A 19,821-nucleotide genomic window follows, 5' to 3' on the forward strand; every position below is an offset into this window, starting at 1 on the left:
CCCGCAGTGTCTAGCAAATTGGGTTGAAGACGTCCGAACGATAGGTCAAGCTTTCCAAATTCTACAAGAAGTTGGATTTCAGAAGTCGACACTGTTTGGGAAGTTTCTGCAAGACATTCGAACGACATGGCAACACATCCGGACGCTGTCCAACAGTTCAGAATATTTCAGTGTTCCGTTCGAACGCAGAAAGGAGTTATAGCGAAGACCGTCCGGACGCTCAGCCAAGCCGTCCGGACGTATACCTGTTATGGAAAGATTTGCGCTATTCTGGAAGGTGGTCATAGAAGACCATCCGGATGAGGCTAAACTGCCATCCAGACTCCCGATAGTCAGAGCCCGAATTTGTCCAGATTTAGGATTTCTGTAAGCCTATAAATAGATGGTTCTAGGGTTGTAAATTGTAAGAATTTTGTATTGAATTCCATACTGCTTAGAGAGGGTGTTTAGGGATAATCGAAGATCCGCTAGCTCTCTAGCCGTTGCCAGTGTGTGCTCAATAGTTCGTGTGAAGTCTATCCTAGGGGTCGGCCCTAAGGTAAAGGAATCCATCAAAGACATCTTCAAGTAGGAAACTTGGTTGGGAAGCATTCACGATGGGCTTCGTGTTATAGTTAAAGGCATGACTACTGCAATAGGTTTTGTGAGTACGAGTTCTTTGTAACTTGCTTTGTTTTTGGATAGTGGAGTTCTTGGATTTAACTACCCCGGAGTAGTTTTTCTCTTCACAGAGTTTCTACTTCGTCAACAAATATCATGTCTTATTTAACTTCTACATTTAAGATATTTTGTTGCACACAAACACACACTTTGTTATTTAGAAGTCAATATTTAATTTTCAGACTGTGTTTGTTAAACCTGTGAAAGATGAAGAAACCAAGGCCAATACAATCTTTTTGTATAAGGGAAAAAATTCTTTCGTAAATAACTCTGTGAAGCTCAAATTCAAGGCTCATTTACGGAAACAAACTCAAGCTAAGCTTGTTCTTACATGCCACCATTGTGGGATTGTTGGTCACATTAGACCAAATTGTTGTCAGTTAAAATCTCAAAGACCTTGGAATAAGAAAGATGCTCCTAGGAAAGACAAAGATGTTGTAGAGTTTTTTGTGTCTAAATATGTCCCTCCACATAGGAGACAACCTTCTCAAAGGTTTGTCCCAACTTGCCATCATTGTGGCAAAATTGGTCATATCTGATTTAGCTGTTTCAAAATGAAACCCCATGAGCATAAGTATGATAGTTCCTACTCTAGGAAAAGCTATGAAGGGTTGTGCAACATAATGATGGTGGTTTTAACTAGGTTAGATGAGTTGGACATGAGTCACAAAATTGCACTTAGTGGTAAGAAGGCTTGGGTTAGGAAGGTTGATACCATTCACCATTTATGGGAGAGTGGTAATTGACTCACCTAGAGTTAGGTGGTCACATGGCATGTCTAGGATCATTGTTCATGCATATTCATATCCTACAGCATGTAGAGTTCTTTGCATTGCATTTTTTTTTTTTTTGTTATTTACTTAATTTATGTTTTACATATGCATTGCATCAATTTTGTGTTTTATTTACAGTTTTCGTCAAATTAACAAAAAAATTAAAATTTTGTTGCCTTCTTCCTAGCTTTGGCTTTTGCATCTTGAAAGTTCATTAATTTTTCATATGTATTCTTTGGACTTAACTCATAATTATCTCTTGGAATGTGCTTAGTATACATGAATTGATTATTCTTTTAATGGACTAAATTCTTTGCCTAAGCATGAGCTTTTGTTGTACACTTCTCATATGTTAATCTTTTGTGCACTTTAAAGCTTTTATTTGAGCTCAGCTTGGCTGCAAGGGTGATGTTTTTTAGGCAACCATGTGAGGGAGGTCGACTAGCTTTTCGGTCAAATTGACCAACTCGCTAGTTGAACCTAGAACCTAAAAATTCCATCATTCTTTCCATTTGTTTTAAGCATCAATGTTTAAAGGCACTTTCTCAAAAAAAAAAAAAAAAATATGAACTAAAGTTCAATGTCAAATTATTGCTTAATATGTCCCTATAGAAACAATCAATGACAATTATTGCGGAAAGAGGCGGTCACTAAAGGACTATGTTTAATTTTGTGCTATGTCTCAATGAGAGTATATTGGATGAGGGTGACTAGGCCCTAGTATGATAAAGTTTGACCTTTAACTTGATGTGCATGTCAACCTTCCTCATGAGGATTTATGAGCTTTTGTTTGCTAAGTGACCTTTAATTCACATATGTTAAACCTTAGTTTGTATTGTAACATAATATTTTGTTGTGTTTCAGTGTTTTATCTTATTTTTAGGTCCTTATAGAAAACACAAGCAAAACCATTGAAATTAGGCCTAAGATGCATTAAGGAAAGCTGAAGAGTATTAAGTGGATTGAGCCCCAACACTGGCGCTCGATCACTACAGAAACTAAAGGTGATCGATCGCCTAAATATGTTGATCGATCGCCATCTTGGATAGATCATCAAAAGCTGTGGATCGATCTCCCTCGGTTCTTCTAGAAACATCAAAATATTTGCAGACAGCAAATGACGGAAAGTTGGTTATTTAATCAAAGATTATGGCTTGGTAGGCAATTATAGGCGCCGACTTATCACTTCAGAGATATCCCAAGCCAACTTGACTCCTTTTCCTTATCTTGTAATGATGATTCCTACTCCTCTTTCTCTATAAAAGAGACCCATTAGAGAGAGTGGGGAGAGTTAGATAATTTTTGTTCTAGTTAATTTTACAAGCTTAGTTTCATTATTCTAGTGCTCTGGCAGAAGGTAGAAGCACGGCCCTTAGCTCAAATAAACTCTAGGAAATGGTTCTCTCTTCTTCAATAGAGATTCCCAAATCCTTCATGAGTAACTAAACCTTTATAGGGTTTTGATGTAATTCTTTCAAAGTGCCATGGTTGGATTGTGTTTCTCTTAGGATTTTCTGCATATGTATAATAATTGTATAGCCTAAAGGATTGCAAAACATTTGAAAACCGTTCTTAATGCTTATTTCATTCATGAAGAAACATCTATCTTGTCTATAAGAAATCTTTTTGTCATGAATGAATTCAAACATTTCTATTTTCTGTGATTATGGGAACGATGGTTATGCAATGATACCTTTTGACATAAATTCATGTGAGTTTGATAACCCATGCTAAGGAACACGAATCAATCTACATCTTAGTTTAGTGTAACATAGGTGGAAGATTAGTAGGAAACTAAGATGACTTATGATTTTTCCTAGAAATATGTATGCTTATTAGGAGATTTTATAGGCCATGCTAGGGAACACGAATCGTTTCACAATTAAATGTTAGGTAGACGATTAGTGCAAAACTTAGATGAGTTATCATTATTTCTTAACAAAAGTACTTTCGTGTTAAGGTCGTCATATGGTTGACAACTATTACGCGCTTATATTATGCATATAATGAAAATCCACGTTAGACACAATCTGCCATTGGTATGAGGTTTGGGTGAAATCAATTCCCTATACTTCTCCTTCTACCTTTATCTCCATTTTACTTGTCATTTTTTTATGCTTACTTTAGTTTTAAATTCAAAAACAAAACAATATATTTTCTTAGTTGAGTTGGATAAAGTCTTAAATATTTTATATGCAAACAACCATCACAGTTCTTGAGGTTCGATACCCTCTCTATAGTCTTATTCTACAAAGATTCATTCTATTGCGAGTAGTTATAAATTTATCATTGAAAATCCACGTATCAATTAAGTTGGCATCACTAAGCTTTTCTCCTCACCAAATAAGGTTTTAAGCTTGCTCAATAGAATGTTATCACATATAACACACAAGCATGGGTTGAGTGGAACATATTGTTTTGCTTTTGTTAAAGAAAAATTTGATCCATTCATCTTTTGATTCTCATGCCTACTTTGCGCACTTTGAGGTTTATTGTATTGGGAATTCATTGTTTAACATATGAGCTATTAATACATTTTTCGTGTGTACTATTTGGCTATTTGATCATTCTTTAAGGGGAAAAAAAATTTCTACAAAATGTTCAATTCTTAATATCATGTGTTCTACTGTTCATGGTCTTGCATTTCACTCATTTTACATTCGGTGCATTGCTTATGATCATGATTGAGATTAGAGGAGAGTTTCTAGATGCGGTAATGTCTAGTTCTTAAAGAAATCTTTTATTTCTGTGTATTACCCATTCATATGATATACATGGGTGATAGATTTGGCTTGTTTGAATTGCTTATTGCAGGACTATGTGCTATTTTTTTTTTTTTCATTGTCATTTCGTGACAAAAAGGGGGGAGAAAGTTTTGGTTTCGTTTTTGTCATTGATGTCTTTGATAAGGGGAGTAGTATCTTTTTTATTGATAAACATATTAATGTGTTTATTGGATAGCCATTTTGGCTAACCATTTTGCATATAAAAATGTATAAGCCATTGGGAGTGCTAGTAGAATCAAAAGTTGAATAATCCTATCCCACTTTCATTTCACTAAGAGATGTGTTATTTGTACACACAATGTGTATACAAATATCATTGGACATTCACTAAAGTTGATATGACAGTATTTATTAGCCATTATTAAATAAATAAATAATTTAGAGTTGATGGGTACTGCCTCATCAACCCAGTGGGATGTGAATTCAGTATTTAGAAGCATTCTAAAAAAAATTATTACAAATTGAGGGGTTTATGGCCATCAAGCTAGATATGTCAAAAGCTTATGATAGGGTTGAATGGAGTTTTTGGAAGCTATGATGTTAAGGTTGGGTTTCGCAGCTCAATGGGTGCAGCTCATCCTGAGATATGTAAACTCGGTTTCATATTTAGTTCTCCTAAATGGATCACCCCTTGGAGAATCCTCACTGAAAATAATTATTGACTTCTAATTTAAACCAAGTGTGTGTGTTTGTATGCAAACAAATATCTTAAATACGGAATTTAAATAAGACAAAATATTTGTTATGAAGTGGAAACTCTGTGAAGAGAAAAAACCACTTCGGGGCAGCCAAACCTAGGAAATCCACTATCCAAAAACAAAGCTAATTACAAGACACTCGTATTCACATACCCTTATGCAATAGTCATACCTTTAACTCTGACGTGTAACCCAACACGAATGCTTCCTAACTAGATCTTCCACCTGAAGGGGTTTTTGATGGATTCCTTTACTTTAGGGCCGACCCCTAAGATAGACTTCACACGAACAACTGAGCACACACTGGCAACGGCTTGAAAGCTAGCGGATCTTCGATTCTCCCTAAACACCCTCTCAAAGCACTATGGAATTCACTGTCGAATTCTATACAAAACACTAGCCTAGAACCCCCTATTTATAGGCTTAAAGAGACCTTAAAAACTGCTGAGATTCGGACTCTGGCTAGCGAGTGTCCGGACGGAAGTTAGCCACGTCCGGACTGTGTTCTGCGATATCCTTTCAGAAACAACTTAATTCTATCTTTATCAGGTTTACGTCCGGATGGCTTGACCAAGCGTCCAAACGGTCTTCGCTAAAATCCTTTCTGCATTCAAACGGAACTCTGGAATATTCTAAAATACTGGACATCGTCCAGACATGTTGCCACGTCGTCCGAACGGCTTGCAGAGACTTCCCAAACAGTGTCGAATTCTGAAATCCAACTCCTTGTTGAATACTAATTGACCTGGCGTCCGGACGGTGTTGCTCTGACGTCCGGACGGTGTTGCTCTGATGTCCGGACGTCTTCATCGTTATCTCCTGGACACTAAGGAGCGTCTGGACACCTTCAAAGGCCCATCCGGACGGTTGCACAAGAACCAGTTGTTTTTGTCTTGGATTTTGCAAGGACTCTTTATGGACATCTTTAAGAAGGTTGTGATCAGTTATTGTCTATGATTTGATCATTGTCTGAATACATGAAGATTCTGAATTGAAAACCGACCATCCTGTTAAACGCAACCATTACATAAAGTGTTTTTTGTTTTATCCAGAATGTAGCCAATATAAAATACTAACAAACTCTCCATTTGGCCATTCTGAGACAAAAACACTTGACCGGTTTGGAAACACATTCCCGGTCTAAAAACCAAAAAATACTCCCCCTTTTTGTCACACAATGACAAAGGGTAAACAAAGTATTAATTAAAACCATAACCAAAAACAAAAATAGGAAAAAAAAAAAAAAAAAAAAGAACAAGGTTAGGTTGTCAACGAGAAATCAACACACACATGGATCTAAACCTGTGAAAACAGTCAGAGAGCTGGTCAAAAATATGCAAGCATATAGAAAAGAGTTAAATAATCTATGAGCAAAAAATTTCTGCAGACAGAACTTTTTCAACAGTAAACTTAACTCATGCAATGCGTATATGTGTGAAAGCTTTCTCAATAAGGTATGAAGTTTACTGATATGACGTAAAACACCCGAATTTTCTAAACAAGAGAGAAAATCAATGTTAGATCAGTCAAAAGTCAAACCTTATTATGCTAGGGCCTAGTTACCTTCATCTGATACACTCACCTAAGCTGCAGCACTTTTCTTTTACTATGTCCTTTAGTGACCGTCTATTTCCGTAATGATATGATCACTGACTATTTCTTTAGGGACAAGATCAAGAACAGATTTATAGCATAAGCAATGGATCTTTTTATTTATCCATTTTTATTCAGTTTTGAATGCCTTTTATCACTTGGTGCTGCAAATTAGAAAGAATGCCAGAATTTATGGGTTCTAGGTTCAACTAGCGAGTTGGTCAATTTGACCATCTTAGCAAAAAAAATCTCTCTCATTAAAAAAAAATCCAGAAGCTAAAAGTCAGAGGAGAGAAAAAAATATCTTCGGGGAGCCTTGGATAGTGCACAGGTTTTATCGCATGAGAAAAGCAACTATCTAGTAAAGATGCAGCAGGAAAATTCAGCACATATCATATTTAGAAACTTAACCATATGAATGTATATTTTATCAAATCACAGTGAACTGTCAACACAGATGAATATACATGAGATAGCTGAAAGATGTTGTAGCAGAACCCTTGCACCAAATTCCCCCAAATATTTTTTTTTTTCTAATAAAAAAAATCATGCAACCCACGGAAGAGACTAAGAGGAAAAGAAGAGTTTTATCCGAGCATGAATCAAAGACCTGTCTAGCATATGTCACAAATACCAATAGCTTTTCTAAGAGACTCAAATCTGATTCCATCAAGAGGTTTGGTGAGGATATCAGCCAATTGATTTTCTGTGGGAATAAACATAAAAGCGACTTCCCTGGATTCGACAAGGTCACGGATGAAATGATGCCGGATGTCGATGTGCTTGGTCCGAGAATGCTGAACTGGATTCTTTGAAATATTGATGGCACTGGTATTGTCACAGTGAATGACCATGGTGTCTTGAGTGAAGCCATAATCACAGAGTAATTTCTTCATCCACAATAACTGGGTACAACAACTTCCAGCAGCAATATACTCAGCTTCTGCAGTGGAAAGAGAAATTGAGGCTTGTTTCCGACTCATCCAAGCTACCAGATTTGTACCAAGATAAAAGCAACCACCAGAGGTGCTTTTCCTATCATCAGCATTTACAGCCCAATCTGCATCAGAGTATCCTGCAAGCACAAGATTTGTTTCTCTAGAAAAACAAATATCATAATTAACAGTGGCATTTACGTACCTGATGATGTGCTTGACAACAGTAAGATGAGATTCCTTTGGATTAGCTTGGAATCGAGCACAAACTCCGACACTGAAAGCAATATCTGGTCGGCTTGCCGTAAGATAGAGAAGACTACCAATCATACTTCTGTAAAGAATATGATCTACTTGTTTGCTTGTTAGATCAGCACTAATCTTGAGATTTGTGCTCATGGGAGTTCGAGCATGGCTTTTCCCATCTAGACCGAACCGTTTCACCAGATCTTTTGCATATATAGCTTGAGAAATAAATATCCCTTCAAAAGTTTGTTTGACTTGCATCCCCAGAAAATAGGTCAACTCACCTATCATACTCATCTCAAATTCTTGTTTCATTTCTTCAGCAAACTCATGAGCTTGAGAATCTAAGGTTACTTCGACGATGATATCATCTACATAGATTTGTGCAATGAGTTTGTGATTTCCTTGATTTCTGATGAAGAGGGTCTGATCTGCCTGTCCTCTTGTGAACCCTTTTTCCAGAAGATAAGTGGTTAATCTCTCATACCATGCTCGTGGAGCTTGTTTGAGACCATACAAGGCTTTTTTCAGTTTGTAGACATGTTGAGGATAGTGAGGATCCATAAATCCTTTTGGTTGCTCTACATAAACTTCTTCCTGAAGAATGTCATTTAGAAAAGCACTCTTGACATCCATTTGATAAAGCTTGAAGCCTAGATGACAAGATATAGAGAGCAGAATTCTGATAGATTCAAGGCGGGCAACTGGAGCAAAGGTTTCGTCAAAATCTACCCCTTCAGTCTGAGTGTACCCTTGAGCAACAAGCTGTGCTTTATTTTGGATTACCGTGCCATGTTCGTCTGATTTGTTCTTGAAAATCCACTTTATGCCGATGATATTTTGATCAGATGGTCTAGAAACCAAGGTCCAGATATCATTACGAGAGAACTAATGCAACTCATCATGCATAGCAGTAACCCAGCTGTCATCTTGTAAGGCTTCCTCCACTTTCTTTTGGTTCAAATTGAGCTAGATTGCAATTGTAAGTCACTTGATAAGCAACCTCATTAAAAGGGTTGATTATTCTGCTTCTTAACCATCTACCTTCATTGAGATTCCCAAGAAGCTGCCTGGAAAGATGATTGAGCTTGACCCAAGATGCAGGTTCAATTGAAGGATTTATCGGCTCTGAATCTTGATCTGATGTAGGATCAGTTTCCTCAGTAGGTACAACATCAGTTGAGTCAGGAAGAACATTTGCTGTTGTAGGAGAGATAGGAGGAATAGATACAGGCTCTACTGCTGCAGAGGAAGTCTCACTTACATTACCTGTGAGAGAAGGTAGTGTCTCTAGGGTGGACTGAGAAATCTCCCCCTTGCTATGTGCTCTAATCTCATCATCAATGACCACATTTATGGACTCCATCACTGTTTCTGTTCTGGTGTTATAGACTATGTAGGCACGACTGTTGGTGGAGTATCCCAAGAATATGCCTTCATCACTTTTGGGATCAAACTTTCCCAGATTTTCCCTGTCTCGTAGAATATAGCATATACTACCAAAAGTCCGAAAATATTTAACAGTGGGTTTCTTACCTTGCCAAATCTCATATGGAGTCTTGCTAGTTTCTGGCCTCAGGTAGACTCTATTGATGATATGACATGCAGTATTGATAGCTTCTCCCCAAAAATGTTGAGCAAGATTTTGAGAGTGAATCATTACTCGAGCCATTTCCTGTAAAACTCTGTTTTTCCACTCCACAACCCCATTTTGTTGAGGAGTAATAGGAGAAGAAAACTCCAGCTGAATGTCATATGAGTGACAGTATTCTTGAAACCGAGCATTCTCAAATTCTTTGCCATGATCACTGTGAATCCTCATGATATGACAATTTTGCTCTATCTGAATTTTTTTGAACAACTGCTGAGCGGCTTCAAAGGCATCAGATTTTTCCCGAAGAAGAATAACCCAAGTGTATCGAGAATAGTCATCTACAATAACCAGAATATATTTCTTCCCACCGAGACTAGAGGTTTGGGTGGGACCCATGAGATCCATATGCAACAATTCTACATTACGGGAAGTAAGGATACCTGATGTCTTCTTATAAGTAGTACGAGTTTGTTTTCCCAGCTGGCATGGACCACAAACTCCTTTTCCAGTATCTTTCATTTTAAGAAGATCTTTGACAACTTCCTTGCTTGCAATTTTGAACATGTTGATGAAGTTTAAACGACCCAATCGTTGATGCCATAGCTCACTTTCATCAATGGTAGCTTTATTGCAAATGATTTGAGAATCTGAAGAGAGATTTGGAATGCCATAACAGTTGTCACTAGTCCTCTCTCCTCCCATTAGCCACTTTCCATTGCTGTCAAAGATGTTGCATTCCTTTTTAGAGAATTGGACAACCAGATCATCATCACACAATTGGTTGATACTGAGAAGATTTGCCTTGAGACCCTCCACATATAGGACTTTTTGAGATACTTCTATCCCTGGAATGTTAATCTGCCCATTTCCAATCACTTTGGCCTGGCTTCCATCTCCAAAAGTAATTCTTCCTCCTCTGGCCATTTGAATATCTTTGAGGAGTGCCCTGTCACCTGTCATATGTTTGGAGCAAGCACTATCCAAATACCACAAGCAAGTATCTAGGACTTTTAAAGCAGTATGAGCAACTAAACATAGATTGCCACTTTTCTTAACCCAAACATGTTTATTCGAGACATCTTTTTCCTTTTCAGACATGACAGAATTTTTCTTAAAAATGGTAGGATTCTCTAATTTTTCACTGATGAGTTTTACTTGATCACATAGATTATTGATCTTATTTCTAATACCAGGCTCATTATCCCTAAGAACGTGTTTTTTAGCCCATGGCTTCTAAGAGCGTATTTGAAAGCAGTTAGGACAAGTATGACCAATAATACCACAATAATGATAAGTATGGATAGATTTGTACCTTTTATTTCCATTCCTACTAGATGAATAATGAGTAGGCATGCCAAGCTTAACAAACATAGTTCTATGAGCAGGCATAGCATGTAAAGAAGATGTAGTATTATTATTACTCATATCACAAGAATTTTCCATTAGAAATAAAGAAGTCAATAAAGAGATCACACTCTAAAAATAAATCTTAACCAGAGTGTACCAAGCTCTGATACCAATTGAAAATAATTATTGACTTCTAATTTAAACCAAGTGTGTGTATTTGTGTGCAAACAAATATCTTAAATGCGGAATTTAAATAAGACAAGATATTTTTAAAGTGGAAACTTTGTGAAGAGAAAAAATCACTTCGGGCTAGCCAAACCCAAGAAATCCACTATCCAAAAACAAAGCTAGTTACAAGACACTCGTACTCACATACCTTTATGCAGTAGTCATACCTCTAACTCTAACGTGTAACCCAACAAGAACGCTTCCCAATCAAATCTTCCACCTGAAGGGGTTTTTGATGGATTCCTTTACCTTAGGGCCGACGTCTAAGATAGACTTCACAAGAACAACTAAGCACACACCAGCAACGGCTTGAGAGCTAGCGGATCTTCGATTCTCCCTAAACACCCTCTCAAAGCACTATGGAATTCACTGTCGAATTCTAAACAAAACACTAGCCTAGAGCCCCTTACTTATAGGCTTAAAGAGACCTCAAAAACTGCTAAGATTCAGACTCTGGCTGGCGAGCGTCCGGACAGAAGTTAGCCATGTCTGGATAGTTTTCTGCGATATCCTTTCAAAAACAGCGTAATTCTATCTTTATTAGGTTTACGTTCGGACGGCTTGACCAAGCGTCCAGACGGTCTTCGCTAAAATCCTTTCCGCATTCGAACAGAACTCTGGAATATTCTGAAATACTGGACATCGTCCGGACGTGCTGCCACGTCGTCTGGACGACTTGCAGAGACTTCCCAAACAATGTTGGCTTCTAAAATCCAACTCCTTGTTGAATACTGATTGACCTGGCATTCGAACGATGTTGCTCTGACGTCCGGGCATCTTCATCGTTGTCTGTTGGACACTGAGGAGCGTCCAGACGCCTTCAAAGACCCGTCCGGACGGTTGCACAGGAACCGGTTGTTTTTGTCTTAGATTTTGCAAGGACTCTTCATGGACATCTTTAACAAGCTTGTAATCAGTTATTGTCTTTAATTTGATCATTGTCTAAATACATGAAGATTCTGAATTGAAAACCGACCATCCTGTTAAAACGCAACCATTACATAAAGTGTTTTTGTTTTATCCAGAATGTAGCCAATATAAAATACTAACACTCACCAACTAGAGGGTTAAGGCAAGGGGACCCACTCTCCCCTTACCTCTTCCTTTTGTGTGCGAAGGGCTTAAGTTCGTTGCTTCAAAGAGCTTGCCTTGAAGGGAAGATTTCAGGGGCACCAATTTCTGCAAGGGATGTAAAGCTTAGTCACATCTTTTTTGCGGATGATAGCCTCTTATTTTGTCAGGCAAACTTCATCGAATGGGTAGCTGTTCTTGATATTCTACATCGGTATGAGTTGGCATCTAGGCAAAAGCTAAATAGTGAAAAGACATCTATCTTTTACAGCAAAAACATGAGAAAAAAGCATTCAAGGACTTTATTCATGACTCAGGAAGAATCCCCCTAGCAGCCTCTTTTGAGAAATACCTAGGTCTCCCGGCCATGGTGGGTCGATCAAAGTTAAGAACATTTGTTGGTATTGTTTCAAGAGTCCGAATGAAGCTGGAAGGTTGGAAAGAAAAATCCCTCTCTTTGGCGGGAAGGGAGATCCTCCTAAAGGTTGTGGTGCAAGCCATCTCGACATATTGTATGAGCGTTTTCCAGCTCCCGAAATCCTTGTGCTCAAAACTCCACTCTTTGATGAACTGCTTCTGGTGGGGGAACAATTCAGGCTCTAAAGGAGTACATTGGATGAGCTAGTCGTGTTTGGGTCTTTCAAAACAGAGTGGAGGATTTGGCTTTTGGGACTTAGAGGTTTTTAATTTAGCCCTTCTTGCAAAACAATGCTAGAGGTTGATCTAACAACCTAATTCACTAGTGGCACAGGTGCTTGAAAGGGAATATTTCCCTAGAGACTCCTTTTTACAGGCTTAGTTGGGATCTAATCCATCTTTCACTTGGTGGAGCATGCTTAAAGCTAAACCGCTTCTGGAGCAAGGGCTGATGTGGAGGATTGGGAATGGCGAAAAAGTTTAGATTTAGGGGGATAGATGGATCCCTTCCTCCTCTGATCATGGTGTGCATTACACGATCCAAGTATTCCCCCATGATGCAAAGGTAGCTGCACTGTTGGACCCAAATACGGGTTGGTGGAACTATGGCTTAATACATGCAATTTTCAACAATAAGGAGGCAGCAAAGGTGTGCAGTGTGGTGCCAAGTCCGCTGAGACAAGAAGACAAGCTGATATGGATGGGCTCTAAGAGTGGGAGCTATACAGTCAGAAGTGCATATCACATGGCAATGGCTAGACGGATTTAGGAAACGGGGGAATCCTTTAACACTATGAAAAAACAAAGCTTCTGGAAGGATTTGTGGAACATGAAGATTCCACTTGTGGCAAAAAATTTCTTATGGAAATTGGGTAGTAACATTCTGGCTACAAAGGAGAAATTATTTCACAAAGGTATAGTACAAGACTCTTCTAGTCCTTTTTGCCTAGACCACGTAGAAACTGTGTTCCATGCACTGTGGAGTTGCTCGACTGCTGTTGCTGTATGGCAAGATTATTGCAGGCGTTTGCAGAAGATGACTCTAGTGGAGGGCGATGGGATGCACATCATCCAGCTACTCAAGGAAAGGTTGGATCAGGAAGACTTTATTGATGCTATGATGGTGCTGCGTCAGGTGTGGCTAAGAAGGAATGAATTGTGTGTTCAATTGTAATTTTCTCCCCCCTGGACAAATCATTTCAAAGGCTCAGGAAATGGCTAAGGGCTTTTCAGAAGCTTTTCAAGGAGGGGTTCTACCTCCAATGGCAGTGGCCAACACTCCTCCAAAATGGAGGCTACCGAATGATGGTTGGATGAAGGCAAATTGGGACGCATCTCTTAACAAGATATCAAGGAACATGAGTGTAGGGGTGGTGGTGCGGAATGATCAAGGGCAGGTTGTTGCAACTTTGGCCAAAGTCCTTCCATTTATAGATGATTCCACCACTGTTGAGGTTGTGGCAACATGGCAAGTAGTCAATCTGTGTGCGAGTAGAGGACTTCACCATGTAGTGGTGGAGGGGGATTTTAAGATTGTAGTCATAGATTTGAATCAGACCTAGCCAAATTGGAGTCCCCACGGATAGATTGTTGAAGATACAAAAGTGAAGCTCCAAAGTTTGCATCCGGTGGTGATCCAACATGCTAGTAGAGCTGTGAATATAGTAGCCCATACATTAGCTAAGTTTGCAATTTCTCAATTGTTAGATAAATTGTGGGTGGATGAATGCCCTTCATACATCCAGTATATTGTATTTGCTAAGCAAGTTTCATCTTTCTGATTTAATAAGAATCATTAATTCTTTAAAAAAAAAAAAAAAAAAAAAAAAAAAGAGATTTGAGTAGGAAGAATTTTTTTTATTTCACTTTATTAATTTGACATGTATAAAAAGAAAATTCGTTTGGCAAAACTTTTTTTTGCTTTTTAGTTGTGACGCGACATAAATATAAAAATAGTTTTGAGTTATTTGTTAATACTTCCGTTTTTTTACTAAAAAAAAAAACCCTAAAAAGTTGAATTTATTATATATGTGTGTGTGTGTGAATTAAAAATTCACATGAAAATCATCTGCATTTTGAATACATATTGGTTGGAACCCGACTTGAATAAAACATGTTCTTATTCGACACATTAAATGTGCGTTTGAAATTGCGATTTCATAGACAAAAAATTTGATTTTAAATCAAATCGCAGGAAATGAATCGTTAAGGAATTATATTTTTAAAAAATTGCGATTTGAAAACGTTAAAAATCTACCTTTTCAAATTTCAGGCAATGTGATTTTTTTTTTTTTGAAGGTATAATTTTAAAAGGCCAAACTATAATTTTACAAAAATACTTATACTAAAATTTTAAAAACTACATTTTAGAATCACAAACTCCAACCAACCATAATTCCACGACAGTGAGAAAGCGATATTTTGGAGAAAAATGAAGTGCATAGAAGGAAGTTTGAGGAAGCGACACCCACACGTCTGCTGGTTTTGGCCAAAGGACGGAACTACCACTAAGAAAAGTATACAATTCTTGAAAATGGGTTGACTCCTTTCGTCCTTTTGGTCACCCCCTGAATTTCTTTGCAATTTTCATGTGAATGGTGTTAATGAAGTAAAGCTTGCTTTAAATCTAAAGAACAAAAGGGAGACACGTTTCTTCAACAAAAAAAAAAAAAAAAAGGGAAGACACGTGGCAATGAAAAAAAGCCACACTGAGATAATCCCAACCGTTGATGGAAAGTACAAAGGATTTTTGGAGTAGTAGTAGTACTATTCTGTCTAGGATCTTCATTCTATTCTCACAGGTCAATCCCAAAGTTCGTCAACTCTGCTTTTAAACTCATTGACGTGAATATACTCCATACTTTTAAAACGATTTATTTATTATTATAATTGTGATGTGACGTAAAAATAAAATTCGTTCCAAGTGTTTTGTAAATAATTTATGTTTAAAATTATTTATTAATATTTTTATCTTTTAGCAAAAAACGCTAATTCGGTACTATTGTTCATTAAGCCTTGGCTTTTCTTCTTTTTTTAATTTTACCATGATTTTTACCACAAAAGTGAAAAGGTTAATTGGAGGTAAAAAAAAAAGAAAAAGAAATTATTTTAAATAAAATCACGAAAAGGGTCGTGTTTGAGAGAAAAATTTTGAACATTTTAAACCACGTAGTCAGGGATTTATTTATCATAATTTTAAAGAATCTTACCTAAAATAAATATATATATTCTAGTGAAAATTTTATTTAAATAGTAATAAAAAGTAATTAATGTGATATAAAGTATAAAAAAGTTTGTAATTTTTTTATAAAGAAAAGTAAAAAGAGTTATGTTTTTTAATATATTTTTTTTGTTAAATATAATTAAGAGTAATTGATGTTATATAGAAAAATATAAATGTTTTTAATTTGAATTAAAATATATTTACTTATTCATTTATTTTTCTCAGAGCATTGCGTATAAAGATGAATTTGGTCTTGTCAAAATCACTTCGGTTACTTATAACCTACGATGATTGAAAATGACAAGCAAAACAATTTTTATTCTTTTTTTTTTTTGTAAAAAAATTATTTATATAATTGACTCTGTAAATATCTGAATAATAACATGAGATATTTATGGAAGAAGATATCTTGGGAAGCAAAAGGAATTATATAATATATATTATATGTCTATTTTAATAATCATTATGTATTATTGGGTGATAAACATTGTGAAGATCACGTTCATATTGTTCAATTTTGTTTTTATTTTCTTAATTCTAATGTATCACTTTTTTTAAAAAAATCCTTTGAGTTTGTGTCATGATTCATTTTATGGTCTGTTTGAATTTGTGATTTCAAAAAGTGCGATTTAAAAATAACAATTTTAAAATGTGCAATTTTAAAAAGTAATTTTTGAAAATGTATTTAAGCGTTCGGTAAAATCGTAGTTTGACATTTAAATTCGCAAATTATCTTTTAAAATTATGTGTTTTCAAAAAAGTATCCCCTTGGCTACGATTTAAAAAAGTAATTTTATGCGTTTTTAAATCTTAATTTTTTAAAAACAAAATTCTCAAATAATACATCTTTTGCTATTTGGTTTAAAATCGCACTTTTTGTTTATTACATCACAATTCCAAACGCACTATTACATTCTCAACCGTTAAGTCAAAATTATTTTGATATGTAATATACTGTTGAATGCTGTTAGGAGTATTACAATTTTTATTACAAATTGCTTATCAATTGATATGATATTTAACGTGATATTTTATCATATCAATCACTAAACAATTGAAAAAGAAAAAAAGAAAAAAAAAAAGATATATTGTTGAAATAACTATTACATTCTCAACCGTTAAGTCAAAATTATTTTGATATTTAATATACCGTTGAATGCTGTTAGGAATATTACAAATTACTTATCAATTGATATGATATTCAACGTGATATTTATTGTATCAATCACTAAACAATTGAAAAATCCTTAAAGTACAACAATTTTTCGTACAAAATCGTTCACAAATTAATGTGACAATACATAATTGGTGAAATAATTAAGCCCAATTTTTTATTTTTTTGCATGTTAGTTTAAAAATAACTTTGTAATAAAAATTATAATATTCCTAACGCTACTCCTAATTAATTAATTTAACTGTCAAAATTTATTGCTTAATTTTTATCATTTACTCTAACTTGTCGGGTAAGTATAAATCTATATTTTGATATTCAATCAGCGAATAATAATTTAATGTATTTCATATATATATATATATATATATATATTACTTATTTATTATAAGAATTCTAGAAATGAATCAAAATTAATTTCTTTCTTTTTCTTTTAGCGGAAGTCGTTTTGACCTTTGAATCTGGTCAAAACCGTCTTTTCCACGTTGATAATCAAGGGTAGGGCTACCCACCAAGAATGATTAGAGTTAGGTCAAGGATAAGCACAAAGCTGATTCTAAAACCTGTGGGGGAAACTTCTAAAATAAGCAAAAAATTAGGGGTCTATTCATAAATACAGGAAAACACAAGTCCGACAAGAAAAAAGGCACTGGTGAACTTGGCGCAGATGAAACTCCCGAACCAGCCCTCTCTACTCACCAAATTAACAACTCTGTACATAATATTGAATAGTAATATTACCAACTTATGAGGTTGTTTGGGTCATTTAATGGTAAAAGCTGACAATGGGCCGAGTGTCAGATGATGAAAATATGATGCAATTTGAGGGCTCGTTTGGTAAATTCATTCAACAAAAGACAGTGATATCTGAGAGTCTCTTAAAAAAGAAAAAAATAAATTAAAAAAAAAGCTCACAACCGATTTTTTTATTTATTTATTTACTTATTTTTATTTTGAAGAATTTCACTTATAACTCTTAAATTTTTTATTATTTCTTTAAATAAGATACCTAAATTTAAAAAAAAAATAACAATTTAAGGTATTTAGTTTTCAATTTTTTTTTTAATTTCAACAATTTGCTAAATCATGCCAAAATTTTCAAAATACTCCTATTTATTTTTAGAAAAAAAAATTTCTAGAATTTAAGTTTTAGTCAGAATTTAACAGAATTTACAAAAATACTTATGCATGAATCTTTAAAAAAAATTTTAAAACAAAATACAAGAGTATTTTAAGAATTTTGATAAGATTTAAAGAAAAATTCTAACGGATGGTTAAAATAAATAAAAAAAAGAATGCTATAACTCCTTTTAGTGTCTTTTGGGGTTCTCTTATGCACATTACATCTTGTACTTTTTTTTTTTATTAAAAATAAGGTGTCATGTCGGTATAGAAAGTCTTCAAAAGAACATTAAAAGGAGTTTTACTATTTCTAAACAAAAAGATGGATTTTAAATCAACACTTTTTAAAGTTTAAGTATCTTATTTTCAAAGTCGTAAAAAGATCTGAAGTTATAAACTTATAAAGTAATAAGGGAAGGTTTTTGGAAGGTGGAAGTTGCAAGTTGCAAGGTATCTCTTTCAATCCTTAACTTTCTGTTTATATTATATTCAATTAAAAAAAAAAATATTAATGCATTTATATAATACCCAACACATGTTGTATTAAATTATTTTCTGGGTTTTAATTCGCTACAATTTGAGGCTTTACTTCCATTCCTTCACACAGATTCTCTCTCTTTCTATCTCTTTCTCTGCAGTGTCTCTTCCTTTTGTTTTTTTTGGGTTTCCATGTCCAGAGACAAGAATTTGGTGTTTCTGCCCTTCTGGGTTTGTGGATAATCTTTATAGAGGTATAGAGAAGCAGAAGCAGGTTTTGGCCCCAGGAATATTTACGCTTCTGTCCCGTGCTCCTGTGAGCACTTGGATTCAACACCATGTCTCAGACTAACTGGGAAGCTGATAAAATGCGAGTACTTTTTGCCTTTTCTCCTGCATATTGTCCTGTTTTCTCTTTTGTTGTTTCATTATATCTGGGTTTTTGTATTTTGGTTTCTCTTTTCTTGTCAGTAAATGGCTTTTTTGTGTTGTTTTCTATTTGATTTGGGGTTCTGGGTTTCTGGGATTTTGTGGGTTCTGTTTGTTTTTTCAGTGTTTTGATTCTAGGTTTGTTCTTTTACTCTCGTGCTGTTTTGTATTTTTTATGTATTGTAACTTTTGGGTTGTTTTGGGGGGGGTTGTGTTTTCTGATGTTTAATGTGGTTAAGTTTGTGCACTAGTTGTTTTGGTTTCTAGGCATGATTTTTTTTTTTTCAGGAATGAATTTGTGTAGTAACCCCACTGTTCTTCAAAGGTTTTTTATCATCTCTATTTTTTACTGCAATCTTGAGTTCTTGATATTTTAGCTATGGTTCTCCATAAAAGATTAATCTTTTTCCCTAATACGCATGCCTGATATAATATGTTCTTCCCATCATTAAATAACAGGTTAGATGTGTATATCCACGATTATTTAGTGAAGAGGGATTTAAAGGCTTCTGCACAGGCTTTTCAAGCTGAAGGAAAAGTTTCGTCTGATCCCGTTGGTAAGTATATCTGAAAACATGAAAACAATGATGTAGGAAAACAAAGAACTTTTCCGTTCTGAGGTTCTTTTTCTTTAAATTTTGAAAGAGATTTTGATTGGTTTAAACTATTGGAACATGAATTTACAGCTATTGATGCGCCCGGAGGTTTTCTCTTTGAGTGGTGGTCAGTATTCTGGGATATTTTTATTGCTAGGACTAATGAGAAGCACTCGGAAGTTGCTGCATCTTACATCGAGGTTGGTTTAAGAATATTTTGTTACTGATATTTTAATATTCTCCCTTAGGTTAGTGTTTTGACGGTGAGAGCACTACAGAGGAGGAAATGTGATAAATATCCTTTGTAATGAGAGGAGACAGATACTTGCAGTTTAAAGACTATTAGAACAGTTCATTAATGCATACTCAAAACTGTTTCATCTAAAGACACTGACTTTCATGGAAAGTTTGGACTTTGAGTATCCTGTGCAGAATCAACTCAAGCTCTATTGTGT

At 35.4% G+C, this 19,821-nt stretch overlaps 2 protein-coding genes across 7 annotated transcripts in view; both read left to right on the forward strand.

Moving 5' to 3' along the window:
• The first annotated feature begins 13,177 nt into the window (after positions 1 to 13,177).
• On the forward strand, positions 13,178 to 13,910 carry LOC133871445 (uncharacterized). The gene is made up of 2 exons (XM_062308896.1): positions 13,178 to 13,483; positions 13,554 to 13,910. The coding sequence occupies exons 1-2, from the start codon at positions 13,178 to 13,180 to the stop codon at positions 13,908 to 13,910; spliced, it is 663 nt and encodes a 220-aa protein (XP_062164880.1).
• A 4,529-nt stretch (positions 13,911 to 18,439) lies between these two features.
• LOC133870474 (transcriptional corepressor LEUNIG) overlaps positions 18,440 to 19,821 on the forward strand; it is a 36,845-nt gene continuing 35,463 nt past the window's right edge. For 3 of the 6 annotated variants that reach the window (XM_062307604.1, XM_062307608.1, XM_062307605.1), the window contains exons 1-3: positions 18,441 to 18,711; positions 19,230 to 19,327; positions 19,457 to 19,566. In XM_062307604.1, the coding sequence (XP_062163588.1) occupies positions 18,680 to 18,711; positions 19,230 to 19,327; positions 19,457 to 19,566 (240 nt within the window). In that variant the 5' untranslated portion in view covers positions 18,441 to 18,679. Of the gene's footprint in view, positions 18,712 to 19,229; positions 19,328 to 19,456; positions 19,567 to 19,821 lie in introns of all 6 variants that reach the window. The other 3 variants (XM_062307606.1, XM_062307609.1, XM_062307607.1) reach the window with 2 other exon arrangements.

The sequence above is a fragment of the Alnus glutinosa genome, chromosome 6 (genome assembly GCF_958979055.1).
Source record: "Alnus glutinosa chromosome 6, dhAlnGlut1.1, whole genome shotgun sequence".
NCBI classification, from domain to species: Eukaryota; Viridiplantae; Streptophyta; class Magnoliopsida; order Fagales; family Betulaceae; genus Alnus; species Alnus glutinosa.